The sequence below is a fragment of the Alosa sapidissima genome, chromosome 11 (genome assembly GCF_018492685.1).
Source record: "Alosa sapidissima isolate fAloSap1 chromosome 11, fAloSap1.pri, whole genome shotgun sequence".
In the NCBI taxonomy this organism is placed as follows: domain Eukaryota; kingdom Metazoa; phylum Chordata; class Actinopteri; order Clupeiformes; family Clupeidae; genus Alosa; species Alosa sapidissima.
In genome coordinates this window covers 912,061-939,690 of record NC_055967.1, presented here as the reverse complement: position 1 = coordinate 939,690, position 27,630 = coordinate 912,061, and the positions used below count along the sequence as shown (strand labels likewise).

The 27,630-nt window shown below is 40.2% G+C and overlaps 1 protein-coding gene across 4 annotated transcripts in view; it reads right to left on the bottom strand.

The window, feature by feature from the left end:
• Positions 1–216: 216 nt before the first annotated feature.
• Positions 217–27,630, bottom strand: part of snupn (snurportin 1) — a 67,286-nt gene continuing 39,872 nt past the window's right edge. For 3 of the 4 annotated variants that reach the window (XM_042110188.1, XM_042110189.1, XM_042110187.1), the window contains exons 6-9: positions 7,995–8,092; positions 3,363–3,440; positions 1,272–1,352; positions 217–978 (exon numbers count right to left, since the gene is read on the bottom strand). In XM_042110188.1, the coding sequence (XP_041966122.1) occupies positions 649–978; positions 1,272–1,352; positions 3,363–3,440; positions 7,995–8,092 (587 nt within the window). In that variant the 3' untranslated portion in view covers positions 217–648. The remainder of the gene's footprint in view (positions 979–1,271; positions 1,353–3,362; positions 3,441–7,994; positions 8,093–27,630) is intronic. The other variant, XM_042110190.1, reaches the window with a different exon arrangement.

Here is a 27,630-nt window from a genome sequence, read left to right as displayed (position 1 = left end):
GTCCCTTTAAGTTGCAAAAACAGTGACTTCAGACTTGACTTCTCTGGAGTGTACATACACACAGGTGTATGCAAAGTTGTACACAAAGATACATATGGCCCCTAGATTCAAGTAGTCCAGTAAAATAATCATTTTAGACACTTCCTTTCCAATGGTCTTAAAAATGTTATGAAGTAAAATAAAAGTGTTTGCCTGTACATATGACAAAAACATTACTTCCATGTACATTTGTCTGGTTACTGACATTTTATTTCCATATGAACACAACACACATGAATTAGAATATTAAAATCAATTCACATTTCCAGCCTATACTGGTGAGTATCAGTTGGATGCAAACACATTAAACCTTAGCACAACATGAAATGAAAGATTAAAATGTAAGGAACCAATATTTAAAAAAAAAAAAAAATGGTGCCCAGTTAAAACTTCACATTCAGATAAAACAGTGGTCCCTATAATGAAAGTATGAAGACTAAAATGTTGGCTAACAACACAATTATATCATTACCATGGGTCATTTGTGAGGATAAATATCCCGCTGAAGTCACCTCTACAAACCTCTACTCTGAGGCAAGCCTTAATTTGCTAAGCACCATCCACATTTCTGAACCTTCTCTTTACCTTACCATGCAGTGCTTAATGGTTCTAATCTGCAGGAGTTCTGTTTGTGTTCAGATGCCCATGTGTGCTTCTCTCGTTTTGGAGGGAGTGTGTTTCTTTAACATCAGGTGTAGAGAGATGTTCTAGCTCATACCGGCCATTCTGCTCAGCTGGATGGACATCACTGTATATTGTCTTCTGCTTAAGTATTTGCTGAAGCTGGTGCTGTGCATACTCTGGCTTACATGTCAGGGGACACTGAGGTACCTCCATGCCAATAATATCACCTATCATGTAGGGTCTTAACCAACCCACTAAAGGGGTGCTGCCAGGAGTATAATGAGTGTGCCGGTGGTAGAAGAGGAAGCCATCTACCTGAGGGAGAGGGATATCAGTATTAAAAGATGCGGTGTATTTTACACCAGTGAAACCTTCTTAAAATAAGTCCACAGGGTCATATTCTTTACAAAAGGATTCCCACAACAGCCAATATCATTAAAGGTTTGCTGAACAAACTGAATGGATAATCAAAACAGCAGTGACCCGAAAACACATATGCTTCAGAACACTCGATAACAATGTTTTTTTACAGATGCTACAATAATAGTTGGCAGGTACAATGATATAACATAATTTTGTCTGAACTATTCGCTTAAGGGTTTTCTTACATTGAAGGTGTACTTTTTGACAAGTGCTTGCTCAATGGATTCTTTTGTGCACGCAGTGCTCTGAAGGTTCACAAATCGAAACTGTAGAAGGAAATCAAGATATCATGTGGTTAATCCATTATATGTACTGTATCTGACAAGTACTTTATTAGACCTTACATGGAATGATTTATTATAATCTTTAACATTATGGGCCCCATCATACAACCAGCATTTTCTTGTTTGTGACAGGAAAGCGCAATTATAGTTATTCCACCAGGCTCCCACGCTAAGGTGACCCTTGCGCAGCCTTATTGTTGAGGTAGGCCTACTTCTATCGCCTACTCTGGTAGAGTTGCACATACTAGCTACAATGCAATATATATTTAGCCTATATTTAGTCATTCTTAATGGTCCTAAGACGGTTTGTGACCGGTCGAGGCAAACCCTTCGAGCTACTCTCAGATAACGGAACCAACTTTAAAGCTGGAGAACTTGAACTGCGGGAAGCTTTTGCCTCGCTCAGCCCTGACCTATAATTTCAGCTCGCAGCCCAACAAATAAAGTTCACCTTTAACCCCCCAAGTACACATTTAACATGTGTAAATGTTAAATGCGGGGCCTGATGGTCAAGTCAAGGTCATTGAAGTCAAGGTGGGAGATCGCTCCTACACCCATCCAGTGGCAAGGATCATCCATCTCTCCAGCATACCAGATTATGTTGTATGGGCTGTAAACAATGCTTACATAAATGCTAGTGCACTTGAAAGGAGCTAAGTTTAGATATTTTTAATTATGACTTATGCAAGTTCTATTTGGGACATATAACCGTGTTTTGGACAGTTGCTGCTATATATCATGCATGTTGCTTGTGTGCTGCATGTTCTAACCTCATGGCCATTGGCGTTAGCTTAGCACTAACCATGGTAAACTACATGAGTGCCACCTAGTGGACAGATGTTGTAATTGTATCAAGCTGCATATTTAAGTATTTGTTCAACAAAGCAGTGTTGATATAATCTCTTTGTATTTGTACATGACATTACAAAGTAATTACATTGCTGTAATTACTTTCACTATTGATTGACAATGGATGCACTGAATACAACAGGAAAGCCCTGCAGCGCATAGTGAACACAGCTGGAAGGATTATTGGTGCTTCGTTCCCCTCCCTGAAGGACATTTACACCTCCCACCTCACCCGCAAGGCGACCACAATTGTGAGTGATGCAAGTCACCCCGCTCACAATTTGTTTGATCTACTGCCCTCTGGGAAGAGGTACAGAAGCCTGCGCTCACGCACCACCAGACTCACCAACAGCTTCATACACCAGGCTGTTAGGATGCTGAACTCTCTCCCCCCTCCACCCTCAGCTACATAACATCCTGGACTTTGGACCCACAATGGCTGCCTTGCACTACTCCACTTGCACTACTCCACTTGTACACTTTGCAACTTGTTGTTGTCCTGTTGTCCTGAAAACACTTCTGAACACACTTCTGCTGCTCTTACATAACTTGCACCACTATGCCACTTGCATACTTAGGTCAAACAGAACTACCTCAGCCATTTATTGGCCTGACTTTTGCACTATTATATTGACTGTCTACTGTATGCACAATTGCACAATTTCAACCCAAATTTTGCTGCTCTTATTTCTTCATTGTATGTGCCTTCTTATTTTTACTTTTTATATTGTTTACTTGAATGTTATGTTTGTATGTGGACTTAATTGGTAAAATATGTCTTGTCTCCACCGTGGGATAGTGGGAAACGTAATTTCGATCTCTTTGTATGTCTTGACATGTGAAGAAATTGACAATAAAGCAGACTTTGACTTTGACTCTAGACCAGGTATTTTTTGTCTATTGGGCAATCCCTTTCAGCTGCATGATGATAACAGAGCACCAACGATGCGCCACATATTTTATATTTTAACAATGTGCATGCCGAAGAGGAAAATAATAACTCTGTCAGTCACAGACTAGCAAAGACCAGGCTAAATATATCTTGAGAAATGGGACAAGACATACACAGCAATTGTAACTGCTGTCAGGTTTAAAATAGACTATTTTAATAGTGAATGCTATGAAGGATTAATAACAACTTACAGCATTTTGCTTGGTAATTTCCAACAGGCCCCCTTCTTCCTCCATCTTTGACTGAAGCCAGAAAAACCTGAATTCTGTCTGAGAAAAGAAAAATAATACATAATATTCTGGAGCAATCTTTTGCCCGTCACAGCCAACTGAAATAGGTGGCGATGCCGCCAAACAGGAAGTGACCTTATATCTCAACCAATCTTGGGTTGTTTGACATGGAACTTGCTGTGGCTGCTTATAGTTATATGTCTGATGTAACAACATTGAGTTGCCCTGGCAACTCCAGCTTGTCTACTTGGCCCCCTCATTGCTGCTTGCAGCTATATTTATTGTTATAATATTATTTTTGAATGTCATGAGATCTACCAGCACTGCCTTCGAGATCTACTGGTCAATCGTGATCGACGTAGTGGGCACCCCTGTTTTAGAGAACCTTCTTAATTTCTTATAAGGCTACCTTCTGTTTGCAACTGTAGATGTATCCTAAATTCACCAAACAAGCTAAGAATTTTTTTTTTCACATGCAATGCAAGACAAAATGTGTGCAAATTAGTGCATTTTAACGCTTAATTTGCATATTGACATTTACAGTGGGCATTACTTCAAATTGGCCGGCTTCACGCGTGATTCGCACGTGACCTCACGCAGGATCACGTGACTTTAATTTGTATTTCTCCAGTAACGCTGCAACAACCCAAACAACCGCCAGATGGCTCTTGTGAGCAGGGTGTCTCGTATAAAGAAATGGAGCCTGGAAAACCCTACACAGACTTCACTACAGATGTTAGCAGACTGGTTTAGAAATAATTTAATAGCCAGAAATATGCCTGCCGTGCCCTATTAAAGAAATATTTGATTAACTGCGAGTGAATCCCGTTTGCAGCCGTAGAAGAAATGTATACGCCCTGGCTGTCAGTAGACGGAGGAGGAGCGCACAGTCTATGAATGCGCGACGCTGCAGCTCAGCGATTTAAAATGGCTCAAAACCACTTTGTATTAATGACTCAAAAATGACATTTTTTACAATCAGAGAATGAAGAACACGTCAGGTTAATTAAAAAGTATTTTCTATGTGTCAGGAAAGGCTTCAGAGGGTGGGTTACCGTTAACACGATAGTACCCAAATTTCAATAGCCACAGAAAGAACTTCGTTGGGTATGTTTTAGGAATCATTAGCCTACATGCTTTGTCATGTGTACTTCAGCAGATTTCGTTATTTGGAGCTCCTTAAAATAGGCCAATTGTTTTTCATTAGGGTTATAGGTTTTCAGAACAGACAAGTCACATACAAACCACTGGGGCAGGTAAGAGCTAGCATACCCAAAATATACAACCAGATACGGTGGAATTTATATAGGCCCTGACGGTTAAAAATAATAAAGTGTATCGGACAGATCATGTAATGTGCAGTAGCCTATAAGGATAAATCGCGCTGATTTGAAGTGACCTATAATAACTAGTGAGCCGCAGTCTTCACTCTTTGACACTGCAATATGCACACATTAAGTGCGTCCAAATTCACCCATTTTTCTCTGTTGAACTCCTCGAGAAGTAATCACACGTGTCACATGAAAGAGCCTTTTCTCATCTTTTAAACGGTGCTAGCCACTTGCTGTGATAAACGGTTCACGAGGAAAATAAGTTTTCAAGAGATTTAATAATTATTCTCTACGCCCATCTCCACATCCATTCCTCTTGGTGGAATGTGTCACACACTCGCAACACATGACAAACCATATATCAGAGTAAACAGCAGACCTACCGGACACAAAGGTGTAATGCATTCCCGTGTATAGTTAGCCATTCCAGAGTAATCCGGTTTTGAAATAAATTGTAGCAAAATTCAACATGGCCTTTAGGCTTAAAAGCATTTCTTAAAACGGATCTGTGCTTACATCGCCTAGATATCTGTAAATATTAGAATCAGAGAATATACAGCTCATGGTTAAGAGTCTGTCAATGTAGCCTCAATTATTTATTTTACTGAGCTGTGCTTAAATTAGTCAATGCATTATTTCATAACAAAATGCATCAAGTATAATTAATAAATGTGGTTTTCTGTACAACATATAGATAGATAGTCTATCTATCTATATATATCTATCTCTATCTATCTCTAATTAATAAATGTGGTTTTCTGTGCAACATATGCATAGTTTGCTATTGTTCAAACCAGCCTGTTGTCCATAGCCTGTCAAGAGAGTGGCGCCGGAACGATATTTCGCATAGGCTACTCAATGGTGCTATTTCACGCACATTATAGCGACCCTCACTCACCGGGGCTAGGTGGAAGGTGTTAATAGTCGATTGGTGTAGCCTACAGTGGACAGTCACTTGAGATCAGATCTGCATTCTAGAATGTTAAGACGCATCAAGACGCATTGCCTGTTACACACATTGTTACGCACACCTGTTGCGCATTATAATTCGCACTGCTGCGTAAAGAGCATAACTATCTCAGTGACAGGTGTTAATCGTGTTAATTACACGTTAATCACGATGTAGCCTAATCAGTTCTGATAAAACAAAACAACTATTTGTGAACACTACTGAAAAATACGAAATACCAAAAATTTCTACTCAATACATTCAAGCCAGCACCTAGACACGGCTATAGGCCTGTAAGAAAACTCTGACACAAACTGCCTGTCATTTCAATTGTTTTTTAAAACGTGGACGGGTAAATTTTGACAGCTATATGTTGTAATAGGCTTGAACAGAAGTGGCAATCGAATCCCTTTTGCGCTCCGCACAGGTGCGAGAGCGGGTCACAGTCAATAGCCCTTTTCACACAGAGATCACGCAAAATTTGCGGGAAGAGGAGATGTTTTTTTGCCGCATAGTGTGTCTGAAAACGAGGTGAAAATTTGCCGGCCTGCTGATCTGTTCACATGAGGCATTTTGGAGGCAGGACCAGCTAGCAAATTAAAACGTGACGTGCAACAGGGGGCGTGTAGAGTGACACTCGTAGGCCTTATGCGTGCACCATCAGATGCAGCAGGTGTGTGATTTTCAAAACCATGGCGGGAGAACCGTCTGCACTTTGGTTAGCTGCTGCGCATATTTTTAGTAGCCTACCCTATAAATGCAAGTGAAGTTGCTTTGCATTATAGTGCAGTATGTGTTGATGCTTAGAATGTTGGATTCTTGCGATTGCGTCTTTGGACAATAAAAAGTAATTTGGAAGGGAAATTGAAGAAAAGCAGGGGAAATTGAAGAGAAGCAGGGAGCAGTTCAGATGATAGACTCAATGATCCTAAACGCAGTAGACAAAGACGTTTGTCTCTTCTTGGTCAATTTGCGTTGGGATCGCAAAGCGAATTTGATTGAACATAAGAGAGGCCTAGATTAGATACACTATATATGAATTATAGGCATGTTATATTTATGACATAAAAGTGGAATTTACTGAAGCATTTGATCACAGCTGACAAATTAGGACCCATCCCAGTAACTGTCTGTTCAGTTTGTTGAGGTCAGGCAAGCGCTTCTGCAGTTTGATGGCCAAAACTGACAGACTAAGAAAAAGCTATTTCCCTCAGGCCATACGACTCCTCAACATGGACATGCCAACTCTTATTAATACCATGGACTCTATCCCATTTTAATATTATTTATTATTATTATTATTAATTATTCATGTCACTTTACTATTTGATGGAAATATTTATTATTAACTTCTGTTTTTAATTGTATCTGTTTTACTTAAATTCTTTCTATTTTACACAGTCATTAAGCTACCAGGCTTACATTTCACTGCTTGTTATATACTGATATAACTGTGTATATGATGAATAAATCTCTCTGAACTCTGAAAGGAGTGTTGAACTCTGATCTGTCCATTATCATTCATCATGTCGCATGGGCATGAATGAGATATTTCTGTTCAAGGACTATATACACGGAATCGAGTCAAATGCCGTGACTTCTTGGCTAAATGACTCCACTCCAATGTTCACACTATAACCCCTTCTGCCATACATGGGGTTACATTTAGAATGATTATTTCACAATAAATCACTGATTTTATCTGGCAATGTACAGCATTTCTGTTTTTTGCATGTTGTTCCCAGTCACAAAGATGTGAAGATTCTGAGAAGTTAGCACCATAGATATAGCTACAGGGCTGGTTTTGTGAAAGGTTAATTCCCTTGAGCTGGCTAATGATTGGAGCCAAAACAACTGATATCATGCACACAGCTATTACATAGCAATACAGAAGACAAACATTTTAGAATCAATGATGGCATATCCATGAAAAAAAAAACAATAAAAAAAATGTCTCGATTTAAAATATTGTCGTCACACTGTGAACAAAAAATGGCAGGCCTATTTTTTAGATCATCATTTGGGCATTCTTCTTTATAGACAAATTGCAACCAACATTTGGCGCATACAGCCTTCTATTGCAAAGGAGTGTGTCATTTAATCATCTTTGCTTTGCTCTCTTTTTGTTTTACAAGGATTGGCACTTCACACTACATAAAAAGTAGGCTATATAGGCTCAACTGAAAGAGTCACCTCTCTCAGAAAGAATGTTTCTGGACCTCCCACAACTGTCCATTTAGTTTAACATTTCCTCAAAAATGTGCTACCTCAAAAAAAAAGAAAGACATAAAAAATAAATAAATAACAACTCACTGAACAGTCATACACTGGGTGACCTCTCCAACACATTACATCCAGGATGTAGTAGGTCCTGTCAACTTCACTGAAAATGCAGTCAAGGATGGTATAATCTACAAGGAAAAACACACACAATAATAACACAATTAAATTGTTACTCTTTTAGAAGTGAAAATGTAGTGTGTGTGTGAGTGAGTGAGTGATTGAGAGTGTGTGTGTAAAAAATTATGAAATGATATGTAAGGATTTTAAGGTGAAAAAAAGCCCTAGAGACCAAACGAGGTCAGAGGAATACAGGATAATGTGTTGTAGCTTGTTGTAGAGACATCTTATGGATGACTTGTTTGTAATTAGGTAAATAGCTTATGCAATTATGAGCCACTAAATTGTCATTTCACTTTTTCTCGATTGCCAAGACACATTTCTTGAAATTATCCTCAATTTCATAAAACTTTAAAGACATACACTACACTCCCCAAACCAAGTTTGGACTTCAGTGGAATCAGACATAGCAAGGTTATTTGCACATGTTGAACTTTGCCTTGTTTAGTTATGCATTCAGTTTATTGAAATCCAAGAGGAAATCCATTAACCTGGCAATAGCCAGATGAATTTCGCTCCGCCTAGCTCCACTCATCCATCTGGAACCGATCCATTGAAGTGTTGCTTCAGAAGGCTGGGCCTAATAAAAAAATGCTTGCATATGATTGAATAAGCCACTTGTCCGTCATCTATTGACGCGCTACTTCAACCACTCACATCGAAGCCAACCCGTGGCACTAATAACAGACTCACAGTCGCTTCTACGCTATGTCACATCTATGAAACTCCCGCCCTGCGTCCTGATTGGCTAAACCATAAAGTTGGTTGGAGAAATCACTCTCAATGGAAGAGGTCCCAGATGGATGTGAGTGAAGCTAGGCGGAGCTAAGCGGAACGACATTCATCTGGCTAGGGTCAGGTTAGAAATCCATAGCCTAAATAGCCAAATGTGTAACTTCTCACTAGCTTCATTTACATATACAAAACTGACTGACTGACTGATATTTGTAGTGATTCTTCATTTCAGTCATCTGAACCATGCATGAGGGAGTGTTCCTATCAATCATTTTCCCTTGCCGAAATACAGCCAATATTTGGAGCGTTATTTGAACCCATTCCCAACAAGCTAGCTTGTAATGGTTGGTAACAATGAATTCCTTGACGTCTTGTGAATTTATGTGATGTCTGCATACAATAGGAGTACAATAACCTCTGAAAGACACTGAACCAAAATCGCAGGGTTCTACATTTACATTTACTCATTTGGCGGACACATTTGTCCAAAGTGACTTACAGCAATGGAATAACATTTGGGGTATTAACATTTAAGCATTTTCAGATTTTTAACTCTGAAAAATAATCCAAGATGGCATAACTAACTCAAACGCAGTATTTCTGTATTAACAAATAACTTCAGCGTTTGTGCCCTTATATCTGTAAAAGTTAGCGAGAAATCTGAAAACAATCTGAGGTGATATACAATACATCTTCCAGCCACCTACGTTACACTAGCATGTTAGCAAACAACTACCTGCAAAGCACAGCCTTGTTTACAAACTCGTAACACCCACTCTACTCCGAGTTGCTCTGTCTCTTGTAGTCTCTAGGGTGAAATTTCCTAGCAGATTCCTCTTGGTTGGAAGAAGGCAGTAGGCCAGGGCTATTCAATTAGTTTGTAATGGGGGCCAGTTCATGAAAAGCATCACAACTGAGGGGCCGGAGAAGTGCGGCTTGAAATAAGAATAATCACATTAACAGCTGTAGATACAATGAAGTACAACAGCAGCAATATGGGTGTTCAAGTGTTGTATTTTGTACATGCATAACAACATCATTAGCCGGTTGTTGGTGGCTAATATGGAATGAAATCTGTGATAACAGATAACAGTAATGGAATCTGAGCTTTGCGCAGTAACTGCTAGGTCCAAGATTTCCAGTGAGTACAAACAGGATTCAAACACTGTTAAGGTTAATTAAATGTGTAATCAGTCGCATATGTAGCTATTCTGACTTATAGGCCTACTTGTTACATTTGACGTTCCCACCATTTAAATGACATGACCGTGACCTCTAGATTTTTTTAGCAGTGGGGGCAGGCCAGTCATAATAGCCTAATAATAATAATAATAATAATAATAATAAACACGGGGGTCTGGGGGTGTCTCCCCCGGGATTTGTTTCTTTTCTGGTTGCTAATCACACTATTTTAACATGTTTTGAGAGGGACAGGCCCATCTTTTTTCTGACACACGTCACGTTACCCCATGTATTAAACCAAATGTCACTGCTTCAATATGGTGGGAACGTCAAATGTAACAAGTAGGCCTCACCCTTGAATAAATGAAAAACATAGCCTACTGAACATGGGCATCGTCATAGTTCACGATGACAATGAAAACGTTTAGCCTACTTGGTTTCTTTTTTTTTTTTTTTGTGCCAACATATTGTAGAAACACAACCACAGCCTTTATTTGGTAAACGGAGGTGCAAAGCATCTCCTTTAGGCTACTTTCTTTGGTTATTATAGCCTAGTCTACGATTCACTTTAACCACAAAAAGTTTTGCCGTCGCCACATTTACAAATATGCAATTTATCTTTGTTAGGCCATCAGTGATACTTTTTGCTTCGAATCGCAATTGAGTGCGCATTTAATGTAACATGCCACATGATTTCCAACAGGCCTTTAGACAGGCTCATTTCTGACTTCACTAGACTATTATTGCATTTGTTTATGTTGTAAGACATGAGGAATAGCCTAGGCTACGCACAAATTCATCATTCACTAAGGGGACACAGAGAGACTCCAAGTTTTTCTTTCGCTATCGTTGCGAAAAACATAGCCATGCTACTATATAGAAATACTTTGAAATTCCCTTTGAGTCGGATCTGCTCCACCTTTCCACCAAGTTTTGCAGAAATTGTGCCCGTGTTGTTTTGGGATATTGTTGACAGAAACTATTTGTGTGGTGCAACCTGTTAAATATTAGTAGTTCATAAACTCCAATGTAGTGCCTAAAGCGAACGAGAGATGGAAGAGTGGAGAACAGCTCATCCACTTGCTAGAGATTACATTTTTTTAAAAGGGCCAGTACAAATGACCTCCGCCAATTAAAGAGCCCTGCAGTAGGCTTTCAGTAGAAAAGCCTACTGATTGCAGTCTTTTTTCTTCTCATTTCTTGTTGATGAGAGGTAAGAAGCTATGAGGTAAGGATTCAGGCTCCTCAGATTCCCCTTAACATTGACTGAGATTGCAAACTTAATTCAGAGACTGTTCGTTATTTATAAAAGGGGCCACCGGAGGGATTTTGGGTGCTTCAGACAAAAGTTGCATGACCCTCCCTTGCATGCAATACATTTTTCCATGACCCTCCAACTGAATTTCAATAAAAGACATGACCCTCCCTGGCCAATTGTCAATGTATTCCGCCCGCGCTCCTTAACGCTTAGCAAACACGCTGACATAGGCTAACGTTACAAGCTCAACCTGCTTTCTGATCTTACACATCACACTCCACCAAGATAGTGGCCATTTCAGTAGATTTACTCACTAACATTGTTGTGGAAACACAATAAGCATGGAAACTAAATGCACACTTCCTGCATAACTGCATTAGCCTACTTGAAATAAGTTACTTCTCTAGTAAATAGTATTCACATGAAATAAAACAATAAAACATTGAGACCATTCAACAAAGGACTCTGGGTAATAACAAATTCAACACATGAACTGGTTGCTGTGGACTCATCTCTAGGCTTCCTCTCAGTCATTGTAAAGCTGCCGAAGCTGACATTATCCAAAGCTCCATTTCTCCGACGAGCGTCAATTTGGGAGCTTGCATGCGACTCCTTCCTTCTCAAATGACTTGAAAAGGCTGTTTGCACAATTTCACAAATAATCACAGGGACCAAAACATACCTAACATGCCAACTTTTTCCGGGTTTATCACATATTTTAACTTTTCCCCCGCTGTCTTGCCGTTTTAATATTTTCCCGTAGAATATGCCATAATACTCTCATAACATTAGTCCTGCCATCTGGCCTGTCTCTGTGTTGTCCTGTTGTTACCCCCCTTGCCCTTCCAGCGATGGGCAGAAATCAACAATCAAACAAGCCACTTTGATTTTTTGCTGTTTTCATGAATACAAAAGTTGGGTGACCCCCCCCCCCCCAGACAAAAAAAAGTTGGGTGACCCTCCCCTCAACAAAGAATAAAAAGACATGACCCTCCCCTATTTTCCTCCGGTGGCCCCTTCAATAAATAACGAACAGTCCCTAACTTCATATTTTTACTTATGTCGTTTCATTACATATAAAATAAATAGAAAACAAAAACATCAACCCACGAACACACAAATCTGGATTGCCTTATCATTACAATTTCTTCCTGTGACATACTGTATCAGTACTCATCATGTCATTGGCATATAAATACGGTCCACTTTCCCCATTTTTTTCACATTGTTCCTTCAACCATTCAATTATATATTTTTCACTCACTATTTTTCAGCCATTTGTCTCGTGTTGGTGGATCTGGTTTGTACCATCTTTTTGCAATGGCCTTTTTACAAGCTGCTAACAAGATCTTAAACAAGTATGTCTTCTTTTGATACAATATTCCCCGTCATATTACCAGAATACAGCACTGTACATGACCGGTATATTTTGACATTAACCAAGTGAACATACTCCCAAAACTGAATAATGCCAGGGCAGAGCCAAAAGACATGTGAACGGTTTACATCTACCGCTTCACATTGTCTGCAACATGGTTGGGTACTGACCGAAATTTGCTCTTAATTTTGGGGGTTACACTTAAAAATAAAAACATCTTATTAAATTCTTCCAAATACTTTGTATTTCCTTGAATTGTTGTTCCTATTATAGTTCTAATTATTCCATTTTTGTCCAAGTTTACATTTGGTTATTACAATACTTCCTTCACATACAAACATTTTAAGTAATCCTGGTTGCACAATGTTTAGTTTTGAGTCATATCTTCACTCATGAACACTCAATTCTCATCCTTTGTTACTGTGCACAGTGCTGTCATTCCACTCTGTATCCATTGTTTGAATCTCTGGTCTGAAGTATTTGGGGTGAAATGTTTGTCATAAACTACCCATCTAATTAGTCTGAGATCTGCCTCTGATTGTATTTTATTATTCTATACCTTAGATTTATTCATTTGGCAGACACTTTTATCCAAAGTGACTTACAGCAATAAAATAAAATTTAAGCTACAGTTACAGCTACCACAATAGAATAACATTTAAGCTACAGTGCAGAGGAAACCTTAGCTAGGAATTACCACTGCATCTGTAGTACTAGAGGATAGGAGTAGAAGAGGAGGTAGAGGAGGGAAGTGGAGAGGATGGAGGTAGAGGGAAGAAAGGGAAGAGCATGGTAAGTGTGTATCAGGTGTCTGAGGTTGTCAGAACCGCTAGGAGAGGAGGTATTCTTGGGAGAGCAGTGTCTTCAAGAGTTTTTTTTAACACCGAGAGGGACGCCCAGCTCTGGTTGGACTTGGCAGATTGTTCCACCATCATTGTTCCACCATCAGGGCCCACAGATTTTTTTTAAAAAGTCTGGATTGCCGTGGGTGTGGAAATTTATATATTTTTGTAGTACTATACCATACTACAATAGCAAAAATAAGATTGGCAGAATAGGCAGTGACTGAAACAGGTAGGACTTGTGTAAGAATATTCATTCGTGAACTAAAGTACAATGAAAGGAAACTTCAACTCTATTTAAATCTATCAACTCGATTATATTAATGAAAACTTAAACATAGAATAGAATAGAATAGAAACTTTAATAAATGTCACATCATACAGCGGGCAGTGCTTCGACTTGGCCAGCTTCACTCGCGGTCCGCGCGTGGGATCACGCGGTATCACGGGACATTAATTTGTATTTTCCCAGTGTGACGCTGCAACAACCCAAACAACCGGTAGATGGCTCAAGTGAGCAGGGTGTCTCGTAAAAAGAAATGGAGCCTGGAAAACCCTACACAGACTTCACTACAAACTTTAGCAGACTGATTTAGAAATAATTTAATAGCCAGAAATATGCCTGCCCTGCCCTAATAAAGAAATATTTGGTTAACTGCGAGTGAATCCCGTTTGCAGCCGTAGAAGAAACACAGGACAAATTAAACATTCTGGTTTTCTCCGAGTGCAACGATGATAGACATCATTTGGACAAAATATTCCTGTTACGTCCTGTTATCACGGAGTTACAGGCGATAAACGATTTTTGATGGTCACAAGTTTACTTCATTAGCGGTTTATTTTTTTGATTATTAAAGAGTGTTTTTCATTTAAAGGTTTGACTTCGTGCTTATTCAGTAGAGCATTTAGTGCTCTTCCCAATCCCAGACGTTCACATTGCATGTTTGTTTGTAATGGATGCAACCGCGAGATACGCTTGTCATAGGCGCCGATACCGTGGATGCTCCGTCTCTCGGCACTGAAAACATCGAGCACCCACGTGTGACAGCTTACAGTCCCGGCTAAATTTACATTCATTTAAAATCAAACATCGCAGTTTATGTTAAATTCAGCATCTCTCATAATGTGATTGGATATGTTGCTGTCAATTCCCTACTTCATATACTAACCACCAATGAGAGCGTCTCTCGTATGAAAATTCCTGACACTTCCCACCTGAAGAATTAACGCAAGGCTTTGTCGGGTCTTCAGCCCCGAATGTTTAAAATGTATATAGCCCTGAATATCATTTTAAAAGTAGTCTGACAAAGCTTATTGTTTTGTGACACAGCTAAACATTGGTACCTCATAGAACGTCTATAACATAGCCTAGGTGGTCGCAACTCACAAAAGTAAGCAGATAGAAAGAACTCACGCAAATCTAGCCTACAACACGCAGACAGCTTTATGCGCAGGGGAGAGAGCGCGCGCTCACTGTGCTTTATGATTGTTGCCTTCTGATGGTATCTTGCTAATTCACTGAACTGCATTAGGTGACACAAATGGTATTGCCTTTATCTTATAACTCCTTGTCTGAGCGACTACCAGGACTATGTTTTTTAAAAGTCAGATGTTCCCTGACAAAGACATTCGAAAATTAAGAATGTTTATTAACTTGAAAAATACACTAATTTTTGCAAACTCCCTTCATTCAACCCTTGAAGACATTGCGGTCTGGTGCGCTATGTAGATCGTTTCTCTTACCATTTAATTTCTCAGAATTTAGGTCTACTAGGCCTACAATAACGTCATCACCAAATACATCTTTTATTTTTAGTTGATCAACCACAAAGAGTAGCATAGGCCTACTGTGCACAGTGGACTGACGACTGTAGCAGCCCAACGTAACCAGTTGTTGTAGATGAGAGGCAACCCCTTGTTTCAGATAGCCTGGACAACATGTTACCTGGGTGTTACCTACATTATTAATTAATGGTAGCCTACAATAGTTAATTGATTCGCGTAACATATTAGTTGGCTCAAAGAGTAGGGAATCAGGATGGAGAGTGTCACGCGTGTGTTGCTTTTGCGGAATCGAATCCAGTTTAATGCAAGTTTTCAAAACATATATTTTTTACATGTCTTTTGTCCGAGTGGCTGTAATGTAGCCGAGCGCTCATGGCGTATGAAAAGCGACTTCAAACCGCCTAAAACAACTTGTTTGTGAATGTCTGACAACTGCTGCAGCGCATGCACGCGCAAGGAAACCAGTAGGTGGAGAAACCAGAAGGCACACAACACCGGAACGATTTTAAGGCTATTTCGCATAGGCTACTCAATGGTGCTATTTCACACGCATTATAGCGACCCCCACTCACCGGGGTTAGTGGAAGGTGTTAATAGACGATTGGCGTAGCCTAGAGTGGACTAGGGCGGTCAAAATTGCTCAAAAATGACGTTCGAATATCCCCTCTAAAATAAACACATGCATTCGAATATATTGGAATATCTAGGCTATATTATTTGCGCATTATGTCAGTGATTTTAACTTTTTGTATGGTTATTGCTTGACAGGGGGGATCCCAAGCAGCTTTCAGCCATAAGGCATTTCCTAATTCACCTGACACTGATATTCAAAATGTTGAAACTATTTCGGCATAGCCTATAATCAGTTTAATTAAATGTAATGTTAGTTCTAAACAAACGGGCTACTTGGTGAGGCTTGGCCTCACAGATGCGCTCGTGCCTTAAATGGCAATACAAATCTTCACGATAGGCCTATTAACTGACCGCCCGATTCACGTTGGCTGGGGGGCAGGGGGGGGCATCAGACATTTGTTCCCAAGGGTCTATGAATTGTTAACCCGTCCCTGCCCCCAACGAACGCAACTTTCCACCTCTGAGATAGCTGAAAAGAAGTCTAGAGGACTCCTAACTCACTAGACCTACTTACTGTAGGCTGCGCAAACCACAAGCCTGCATTCGAGGCAGGCCTTCTGTTGAAGAATTTTATATAAATCCTTCGCTAACAGTAATCCTCCTACCCCCGCTACCACAGCTGTGGATAGTGTGGCATGCTCACGCTTTATGTCTCCTTCTTGCAAACTAGGCCTATAGCCCAACCATTTACGTCTTCAAAAAATAACAACTTGCCAGAGATGCCTTCATAAATTTGGGCTTAATTCAGCATTTTGTTCTTCCACTGGAAATGACTCTTCTACATTTGCTGCCTGCTGCATCCTTTCTGTTTGTATTGTTTAGAAAATGTTTGACGTCTTGAGTTAATACATTAAACATTGTTTGCTGGTAACCAGCCACAAATAGCCTACAGATTCTTGCGTGCGTTCTCTCCAAAATGTGCCCATCCTATAGGCTATCCAAGTGCATAATTCTGCGGCATAAAGCAGATGTATTTGTGTATTGTACAGAAAAATAAAAATAACCTGTCAAGCAGTCAATTGACTACATTGCAGTCAATAAGTAGTGCAAATTATGAAACCTGGGTCATAGTTGTCTAAGCCTCTGCTGTGAGGCCAAACCCATGAATAAAGACGTTTGGCGAAACAAGCTCACAGCCGAACAAGTCATACTGAAGGGAGAGGCAACTGGCATGTGATCTCCCCACAGGCCAATGGATGTACAAGTTTTAACGAATTTTTATGATAGTACCCTATACAAAAAGTACTTCATACTATCTTAATTGCTTTATACTCAATACTTGACCAATGGCTATTGCATCTGTCTGTTGAAAGTGAGAATGTGGCATGTGATATACTGTGTAGGCTTCATAAAATGAAATAAACAGATTGCTAATGGCCTACAAGCTGATCTGGGGGGCGTTTCCCGTACAACTACGGAGGTTATAGCTATAGCTTTTTACTAACAGGATGCATCGTTCAACTAACCAACATGTAAGTTACGACTGTTTCCCAAAACTGTCGCACTTACATAGTACTGTAAGTTTGGACCACGATAGTTTCCAAACTTCAGTAGTCTGGACTAAGGTGGTTAATGACGTTTATTAGCACGTGAACGGGCACCTGCACATACTTCTGTGGCGCATTGCGTTAAGGCCGGCAGATGACAGCCGCCGTTGCACAGCAGTTGCAGTCCCCTGTCCAAGAGTTCGAATCTGGGTTAAGACGTTGACAACAATATTGACATCGTTGTTTACCTAAGTTTATCTTTTGTGCAGATCATATTATCAAAATCAGAATCAGCCTTCTTGGCTTGGTTTGCGTAAACTAACAAGGACCCCCCCTCTCCATGAAAATCAAAGGCTACATATTCTCAGCTGACTCGTCAAAAAGTGCGCACCACCTTATTATTATCTGCAAGTGTGTGACTTTTACTTACGTGCACATGGCTGCAAATTGACTTTTAATTTATGTATTTTCTGCCTTGGGCATTTTAAAATATGGATGTATGGTGGTGAAGGAGAAATTTTGGATTACTAACATTTTTATGTATTAGAAGTGATTATTAATAATTTTACATGTATTAGAAGTGAATACTAATTTACATTTATTACATAGAAGTGATTAACATTTCATTTTGTTATATTCTTTGTATGCTTTCTATACATTCAATACTGTGCATCAACTTTGCTTTGTCTGTCATTTGTTCTCTCCATGTCATGATTTTCTAATAAAGGTCATGCGACCCCTTTTGTCACGAGTTAAGGGTATTCTGCCTTAGGCAGTAATATTAGGAATATCCCGACAGGAACTAGACTATGGCAAGAGAATGCTGAAGGATGTATATGTATTGTATTGACCAATTATCTACTTACTTGGAGTAGCCCCATGACTTGCGTATGGCGCATGGATCACATGCTATGTCCAAGAAGTGTATACAGTATGCATTGTTGTATTTCTGTATGTATGAGGATTTTTTGGAAACGACCATTGTACTCATGTGATTTGTATTACCAATGTAATTAACATGTATAAGATGGGGCTTCGCCCTAGAGAACTTTGAGTTGTGTTACTGGAACATGCTGTTGCTAGTGACCTGCTCCCGGTATCGGGAATAAACCTGCAGTGGTTCCTCACACCTGAGTGTTGCCTGGATATTTTTGACCACATTTTGGTGGCAGCGGTGGGATACCTAACTCCGAGAAGCAGCGATAAAACCTGGAAGGCGTAGGACCCGGATAAAGTCGACTGACGGGAGATCTCTTTGTGATCTTGGGACAATACCGTGGAAAAAAGGCAATATCGCCCGCGGGACCCATCCTTGCCGGAAGGGAGTCATCCTGTGTCTCGGATACGGTATTACCGTATTGTGGTCACAGGCACCTAGGTGGTGAGTGGGAAGCGATTTTTTTCTACCGCTTTGTAGTTAAAAGTTGGCTTGTGTGCCGGGGTGCCACCGAAGCAATCTGCTCTACTTGTAGGAAGGTAGAAAGGTTGGCTTGTGAGCACAGCCGAAGAGCAATCGATAAAGGATCTGCTAAGAGAAGCAATCGGTAGGATTGGCTTAAAGCGCTTGATACGGGGATTGGATTGATTGATAACATTGCTATTGTACTCTGATAGTTTGCTCTGTTTTAGGCGTGAGGTAATTTGGCTAATAAAAATATATTAAAGGGACACTGCTATGGGGACTAGTAATAGTAAAACTGTTAAATTGCCCAAAGGTATACATAATCCTGGATGTTTAAAAGATATGTATAAGAAATATGGACCTGAATGTGTAGATGAATGTTTATTGAATAAGTGGAGTAGATGGACTGAAGGAAAATTTCCTTTAGATGGTACGTTGAGTTTGGAAAGGTTAACTGAATGTAGGGCTATGATGGAAAGGAAGGCTAGGCCTTTTAAGCATGATTTGTTTGAAAAGTGGGAAAGAGAAGCGAGGGAAAGATAGGAGAAGAGAAAAGTTATGCAACAGAAAGAGCAGGGCCAGAGAGAGAGAGAGAAGGTTTGTGCGGAGCTATGGACATTTCAACTGAAGTCTATGTGTAGACGAGTGAACCTGACCTCCAGCCTTAGTCCGTAAATCTCCACCACCATTCCCTTCAGCACCCCCTGCACCACAACCAGCTGTGGCTGTTCCTGCTCCTAAGCCCCTGCAAGTATTCACCTACTGAAGATTGGACTAAAATGGCTATTTCTCAGCTTACAACAGACTGCTAGAGAATTCTTGGGAAGAGTGACTTCAGCAGTTAACAAACTTTGTGGAGGAAGGGGAGCAGCAGGATTTAGGAGGACTGAAAGAGATGGTTGCTGGAATTGTGGAGACGTAGAACACATAGCGAGATATTGTCCGAAGCAGGGTGATTGGAGACAAGACGGGGATAAATCATCACAACGACGCCCTCAGGGTCCGGTCTGGACACAGAATGGAAATTCGGAATAGGACAGGGAGGACTCTGAACAGGGGACTCCGGGACCCCTCACCAACACTTCTGTATCACCCTATGAACTTTATCCCCAACTGACTTTGAATGCTGCCGCACAACCTAAGCTAACTCTTTCTCTGAATGGTAATGATGCATCTTTTTTAGTTGATACAGGAGCGGATGTTAGTACACTTGGAAGGAAAGATAGTTGTAAGTTTGTAACATTAAAAAGCAATAGAGTTATATATGTAACAGGAGCTTCAGGCCAATCAGTGGCAGAACCAGTTTCTACCCCTTTAGTGGTTCAATATGAACATCAGACAGTAGAACATTCTTTTCTCTTGAGCAGTGTTTGCCCTGAAAATTTACAAGGCCGAGATCTAATGTGTAAATTAAATCTTACACTTTTTCTTTCTCCTGAAGGAGTAGGTCTAGAAGGGCCCATTTATCTGTATTGTCAGAAAGTTAACCCCACATGGATAGGATATGAGTGTAAAGACATTAGTTTAGCATTAAAATCTCCGATCTCGGTTCTAGAAAAGACAGAAACCCCTGAGCAATTTCAGTGTACAATCGCATGTTTTCAAGGCTCTCCAGATCAGCTGTATGTGAAAGAGTGGTCCCAGATAGGAAATAGTATTGAGACTATTGATGTAGCCGGCATATTGACCTCTAAAATCTACTCTGCAGTAGTAGTAGACCTGTCTCCAGGTCTGAAATATTTGTTTGCAAACCCAAATTCTTATACACATGTTGCATTGGTAAAAGCCCAAGAAAATTGGATTGATTTAGGGCCGTTTGTGAAAGCGTGTGTGAATGCTAAAGATTGGACAGTGGTCCGAGATACCCCAAATTTGTTTTATTCACCATCGCAAGATGCATATTTTTTCCAACAATGGTGTTCTTTGAAAGTTACTCCTGTGCAGAAAGAGCTCTCTGCATGTTTAATACCCTCATTAACCCAACCCGATGAATGGAGGGTTCTCTCTTTAAAAGAGAAAGCAGATCTGTTAGCCGCGGTTCCAGATAATCTCTGGGCAGCTGATAGTTATGACTTTGGGACTCTATCTACTGCTCAACCATTAAAAATATGCGCAAAAACATTGCATTACCCGTCGAAAGCCCAATATCCGTTGTCGAAAGAGGCTGAGCAGGGGATAGAGCCCGTATTCAAATCATTATTGGACAGGGGAGCTATTGTGCGTTGCAGTTCCTCCCCAGTTAACACACCAATTTTGCCCGTTAAGAAGTCTGATGGCACTTGGAGATTTGTGCAAGATTTAAGACTTGTTAACGACGCTATTCACCCGAGGCATCCTATTGTGCCAAATCCTTGCACAATTCTCTCTAGTCTGCCATCCACTGCGAAGTTTTATTCTGTAATTGATATTAAAAATGTGTTTTTTACGATAAGAGTACATCCTGCCTCTCAATTCTGGTTTGCCTTCACCTTTAAAGGTCAAAGGTATACTTGGAGTCGTTTGCCTATGGGATACACAGAATCACCTTCAGTGTTTAATGAGGCATTAGTGGCCTGTTTGACACAATTTACTCCACTGGCAGGAAGTACTGTTATTTCTTATGTTGATGATGTTTTATTAGGAAGTCCATCAAAAGAATCATGCCTGATTGACACTGTGGCATTGCTGAAATACCTGGCCAGGGTGGGACTTAAAGTCTCTAAAGAAAAGTTGCAACTCTGCCAAGAGCAAGTTAAGTACTTGGGTCATATACTTACTCCTGGCTGTAGGGCCCTGGATGCGTCACGCATCACTGCAATTACTGGTTGTCCGAGACCCAGGACAAAGCAGCAATTGTTAAGCTTCTTAGGAATGATTGGTTATTGTCGTGCTTGGATTTTAGACTTCTCGGAGAAGGCACAACCTCTCCGAGCATGCGCAAATGCTTGTAAGAGTTTGACTGACATTGTAACTTGGACTGACGACTGTGAGACTGCTTTTGTGATTTTGAAACAAGCTTTAGTTTCAGCTCCAGCTTTGGGATTGCCTAATTATGATCTTGATTTTCATTTGTTTGTGTGTGAAAAAGGAGGTTACATGTCTGGGGTATTATGTCAGTTGCATGGTGGACAGTATAGACCAATAGCCTATTTGTCAAAGAGACTGGATCCGGTAGCAAGAGGCTGGGTGCCTTGTTTGAAGTCTGTTGCAGCTGCTTCAAATGCAGTAATGGCTTGTGCGGATCTAGTATTAATGCATCCTTTGATTGTTCATGTTCCACATGATGTGCATGCATTGCTTTTACAAGCAAAGACATCACATCTGACAACTGCCCGCCTCCTCTCGTACCAACATGTGTTATTGACTCTAGCACATGTCACACTTGTACGTTGTACCACCCTCAACCCATCGACATTATTACCAACCGCCGAAGATGGTGAAAGCCATGATTGCTGTGATGTCATAACAATTTGTACTAAACCTCGTCCTGATATATCTGAGGAACCCCTTACTAACCCTGACTTACAGTAATTTTTTATGTCGATGGTTCCTCATTACGCTTGGAATCTGGAGAGGTAGGGAGTGGCTACGCTGTGGTGAATCAATTTGAAGTGGTTGAATCTTACTCGCTCCCTCCAACTTTTTCTGCCCAATCTGCTGAGTTGATAGGACTTTTTCGAGCTTGTGTGTTGGCAGCTGGAAAATCTGTTTGCATATACACTGATAGTCGTTATTGCTGGGAAATTGTTCATGACCATGGAGCAATATGGAAAGAAAGAGGTTTTCTTACAGCTACTGGTAAACCTGTACAACATAAAGAGTTCATTGTATTGTTGCTGGAGGCAATTCAGCTTCCTTCTGCTGTAGCAGTAATTAAGTGTGCAGCGCATACTAGAGGCGCTGATGAGGTCAGCCTTGGTAATGAGAGGGCTGACTCGGCTGCTAAAAGTGCCGCGAAGGGGGGAGTTGAGAGGAGGATACCACCAGAGTTTTTAAGACTTTCGAACAAAACACAATTGTTTTTGAATTTGAATTTGCATATACCAGATATAGTGACATCAGGTCAAGCTTTAAAAGAAGCACAAAAAATCAGCAGACACAAAAGAAAAAAGAAAATGGAAAAATTGTAAAAAGAATAATGATGATTTGTGGCTACATACTCCAACAGGCAAGCCTGTTTTACCAAAATCATGTTTTCATATAGTTGCTAAAGTTACTCATGGTTTAGATCATGCGAGTGCAACAGCTATGGTAAAAACAATAGAACAACTTTATTTTGCACCAGGATTCACCACCGCGGCAGCTGCTTACTGTGATAGGTGCATTACCTGTCTTAAAAATAACACCGCACCCACAGTGAGAACCCAAGGAGCGCATCACCCACCACCATCAGGCCCATTTGAATATATTATAATGGATTTTATTCAATTGATCAATTAACAAAATGCAAAAGTTATGAATATTGCCTTGTAATTGTGGATATGTTTTCAAAATGGCCAGAATGTTAATGGAATGTTGAAAGATAAATTGACTACAACTGGGATGGATTGGGTGACTGCTCTGCCTTTGGCTCTCCTCTACCTCAGAGGCCGTGCATCAAGATCAAAAGGTTTAAGCCCATTTGAGATTTTGACTGCCCGTCCCATACCAATTCCAGGTTTACCTAATCCTAACCTAATGTAGTTGGTACCTTGTCTGGTTACATGCAAGAACTGATTGCTGCTCTATCTTTTGTTTCTTAACAGGTGCAGTTGACTTTGCCTCAAAGTTTTCTGGATACATACCCAGTGGAACCAGGCTCTTGGGTGCTTGTTAAGGACTTTCGAAGAAAACGCTGGAATGAAGAACGGTGGCGCGGACCATATCAAGTTCTGTTGTCTACACCTACTGCAGTGAGAATTGCAGAAAGAGACTCTTGGATTCATCTGTCACACTGCAGAGTGGTGAAAGAACCGGAACATTATCTCAACGGATTGTGACTTTATGCTTGAGGTTGACCAGTGGAGGTTTTGGCAAACTTCGCCAGTAGGCCTTTGGATATATGTTCCATCGGGGATAAGGGAAGTGTTGCAAGACCCTGTTGTTTTAATCATCGCTGGACAGTGACCTGGGGAGGGCCTAAAAACCCAAGCCAGCTCTGCTGTTGAAGATAGAATAGAGTGTTTGTTGTTTTATAACTGGGAGTAAAATGGGGCTAGTGTTGTTATTCTGCGTGTTCATACTGATTATGCCCACTTCTCCAGAGGAGGAGATCTGTGGTACTAATAAAGCCTGTCAACTGGCTTTCCAAGCTAGAACAACTGTGGCAGGGACGAATGAGACCTGCTGGGTGTGCCAAGAAAAGTATTTTCAAATGCGTGTTTTTCCCTACAGGACTTCGTACGATTCTGCATGCTCTGCATCTCGACTGTGTACTAGTAAAGATTGCCTTAACATAGTAGGTGTGACAGGGATAGAACAATTTTTAGGTGGTTCGTCCTTGAATATTATGTTAACATGAATGGATTCTGTTTGGATAAATAGAACTGGACAAAAGATTTGATAGAATGATATTGAAATGTGAAATGAGTTTTACCCTGATATGATGACCCGGAAATGTTTTTGGATGATGTTATTGGAAATTGGATTTTTTTATTTCTTTTTGATTACTAAAATTTCTTTGTGGCCTTAAGCCCCAAAGGGGGGAAATGAAGGAGAAATTTTGGATTACTAACATTTTTATGTATTAGAAGTGATTATTAATAATTTTACATGTATTAGAAGTGAATACTAATTTACATTTATTACATAGAAGTGATTAACATTTCATTTTGTTATATTCTTTGTATGCTTTCTATACATTCAATACTGTGCATCAACTTTGCTTTGTCTGTCATTTGTTCTCTCCATGTCATGATTTTCTAATAAAGGTCATGCGACCCCTTTTGTCACGAGTTAAGGGTATTCTGCCTTAGGCAGTAATATTAGGAATATCCCGACAGGAACTAGACTATGGCAAGAGAATGCTGAAGGATGTATATGTATTGTATTGACCAATTATCTACTTACTTGGAGTAGCCCCATGACTTGCGTATGGCGCATGGATCACATGCTATGTCCAAGAAGTGTATACAGTATGCATTGTTGTATTTCTGTATGTATGAGGATTTTTTGGAAACGACCATTGTACTCATGTGATTTGTATTACCAATGTAATTAACATGTATTGTATTGACCAATGGGGCTTCGCCCTAGAGAACTTTGAGTTGTGTTACTGGAACATGCTGTTGCTAGTGACCTGCTCCCGGTATCGTGAATAAACCTGCAGTGGTTCCTCACACCTGAGTGTTGCCTGGATATTTTTGACCACAGTGGTTAGAAGTGTAAATATCAATTAGAAACCTAAACATATTTATAATTATTAATTTGCAAACAAATAACTGGCGTCAGTGACGTCTTTGACATGAAGATCCCTGGAACTATGCTTCTAGCATTCTACCACAGGTTGATAGTGGTTGCGAACGTTCGTTGCTACTATGGTTTTGGGAAACACTAACATAGTGGAACGATGCATTGGACTATGTAAGTTCCAAATATGAATGTAATTCTGCGGCATAAAGCAGATGTATTTGTTTATTGTACAGAAAAATAAAAATGACATGTCAAGCAGTCAATTGACTACATTGCAGTCAAGAAGTAGGGCAAATTAATTTACGAAACCAAAACGTGGGTCATAGTTGTCTAAGCCTCTATTGCGTAGCCTGTTAAAAACGTGGCCAGATAGTATTAAATCGGCAACAACATTGTTTTCTGCAGAAGCCTACCCAAGGCTACAGAATAATTCTGAATAGTTATTTCTCTACTGGCTCAATTATCACACCACTGTTTTGATTTGCGTAGTTGCGTTAACCCCAACACTGACAATAATGTAGACAGCAAATTTCGATTTCGATTTTCGTTACCACCGTGTAGTCAAGCCTTAAGCCATACCCAAGTAGCCTAAATCGAGGTAATGTTTAATTATGCATGATTTATTTTGTTATTGAATTCGTAGGCTGGGATTACTCTCGGCAACAATTATGTTTAATGGTAGATCCTGCTTTTTCAGAAGGGACCGCAGGCAGAGCGATGTACAGTGGTAGAGCGACGCACAGTGGCTGAAAGTGGTACTAAAGCTTCACACAGCTTCACGCCGCGTAATGCGCGAATGAAGTGGTCATTTGAAAGCAATGCCCACTGTAGGCTTTCTGGCGATATGATTGGTTAAAGGATTTGTGCCGCTAATTTCTTTTACTACATGAAAGACAAATCAAGAGTTGACGTCTCATTCCACTGGAGGAGAAACAGCAAGAAGCACTATGCACCGTTCATATTCACATTGTCTGAAAGGGAAACTGCTGGATCTACTAAGGTAAAAACAAGTTTTTTATGCTATTAAGTATAAGTATATATACACTCTTTTGATCCCGTGAGGGAAATTTGGTCTCTGCAATTATCCCAATCCGTGAATTAGTGAAACACACACAGCACACAGTGCACAGTGAGGTGAAGCACACACTAATCCCGGCGCAGTGAGCTGCCTACATCAACAGCGGCGCTCGGGGAGCAGTGAGGGGTTAGGTGCCTTGCTCAAGGGCACTTCAGCCGTGCCTACTAGTCGGGGTTCGAACCGGCAACCCTCCGGTTACAGGTCCGAAGTGCTAACCAGTAGGCCACGGCTGCCCAACTACTTGTAGTGTTAATTTAGTCAGACAAGACGAGAGGAAATATGTTCGTCAACGACCTTTTTTTTCATGACTAAGACGAGACGATGAGGAGACTGTGCTAATGTCCTGAAACACTGACTATAGGCGCGTCAATATAGGGTTCAACGTCAAAAAAATTGATACAAAAGGTTTTTTCATGGATTCTGGTACTGTTGGACATGCTAAATAACATACTAAAAATCTAGTGAAATCTGACCTTGGGAAAGGGGTCATTTTCAAAATGGCCACCAAAATGGCTGTCAAGAGGTTAACATGGCTATATCTCAATTACTATTCAGCCTACAGGGGTGAAGTTGATGTCAAATTGTGGTCATATTAAACAAGAATATGATTTTAAATGGTAATATTGAAAATGTTTCAATGCTCTACCTTTTTCAGTCATATATTAAAATCAATGCGTTTTAATACAGAGCAAATGGAATACAGGATTATGAACCATCTCCATGGCATGGAGGAAGATAAGACATGTCTTAACTGGTGTTATACCTCATCTAGAGGTTATATGCTTTTAGAAAATATATAGTTTTGGGTGTTTAATCTGTTTTGCCTGGACAATATAGGCTAAAACGTATCCCCTTTACACTAGATTCACCTATACAGAATAGAGGGCAATGCATTGTTCATGGCATGGAGGAAGATGGGACATGTCTTAACTGGTGTTTTCTCTCATCTACAGGTTATATGCGTTCAAAAAATATATAGTTTAGGGTGTTTGATCTGATTTCCCTAGACAATATAGGCCAACATGTATGCACTCTACACTAGATTTGCCTATACAGAATAGAGGGCAATGTATTATTCATGGCATGGAGGAAAATGGGACATGTCTTATCAGGTGTTCTCATCTGCAGGTTATATGCTTTCAGAAAATCATTGTTTAGGGTGTTTAATTTGTTTCCCCTGGACTGTACATACCAAAATGTATCAGCTGCACACCAGATCTGCCTATACAGAATAGAGTATGTATTATGCAAAGTGTGGTAGAAGATGGGAACATAAGTTGATTGATGTTATATTTCATGTACAGGGTATACGCTTTTAGAATATATATAGTTCTGGCTGTTCTATGACTTTAGAACCATAACCCATGCATAGGCATGCATATATTTGTGTGCATCAAATA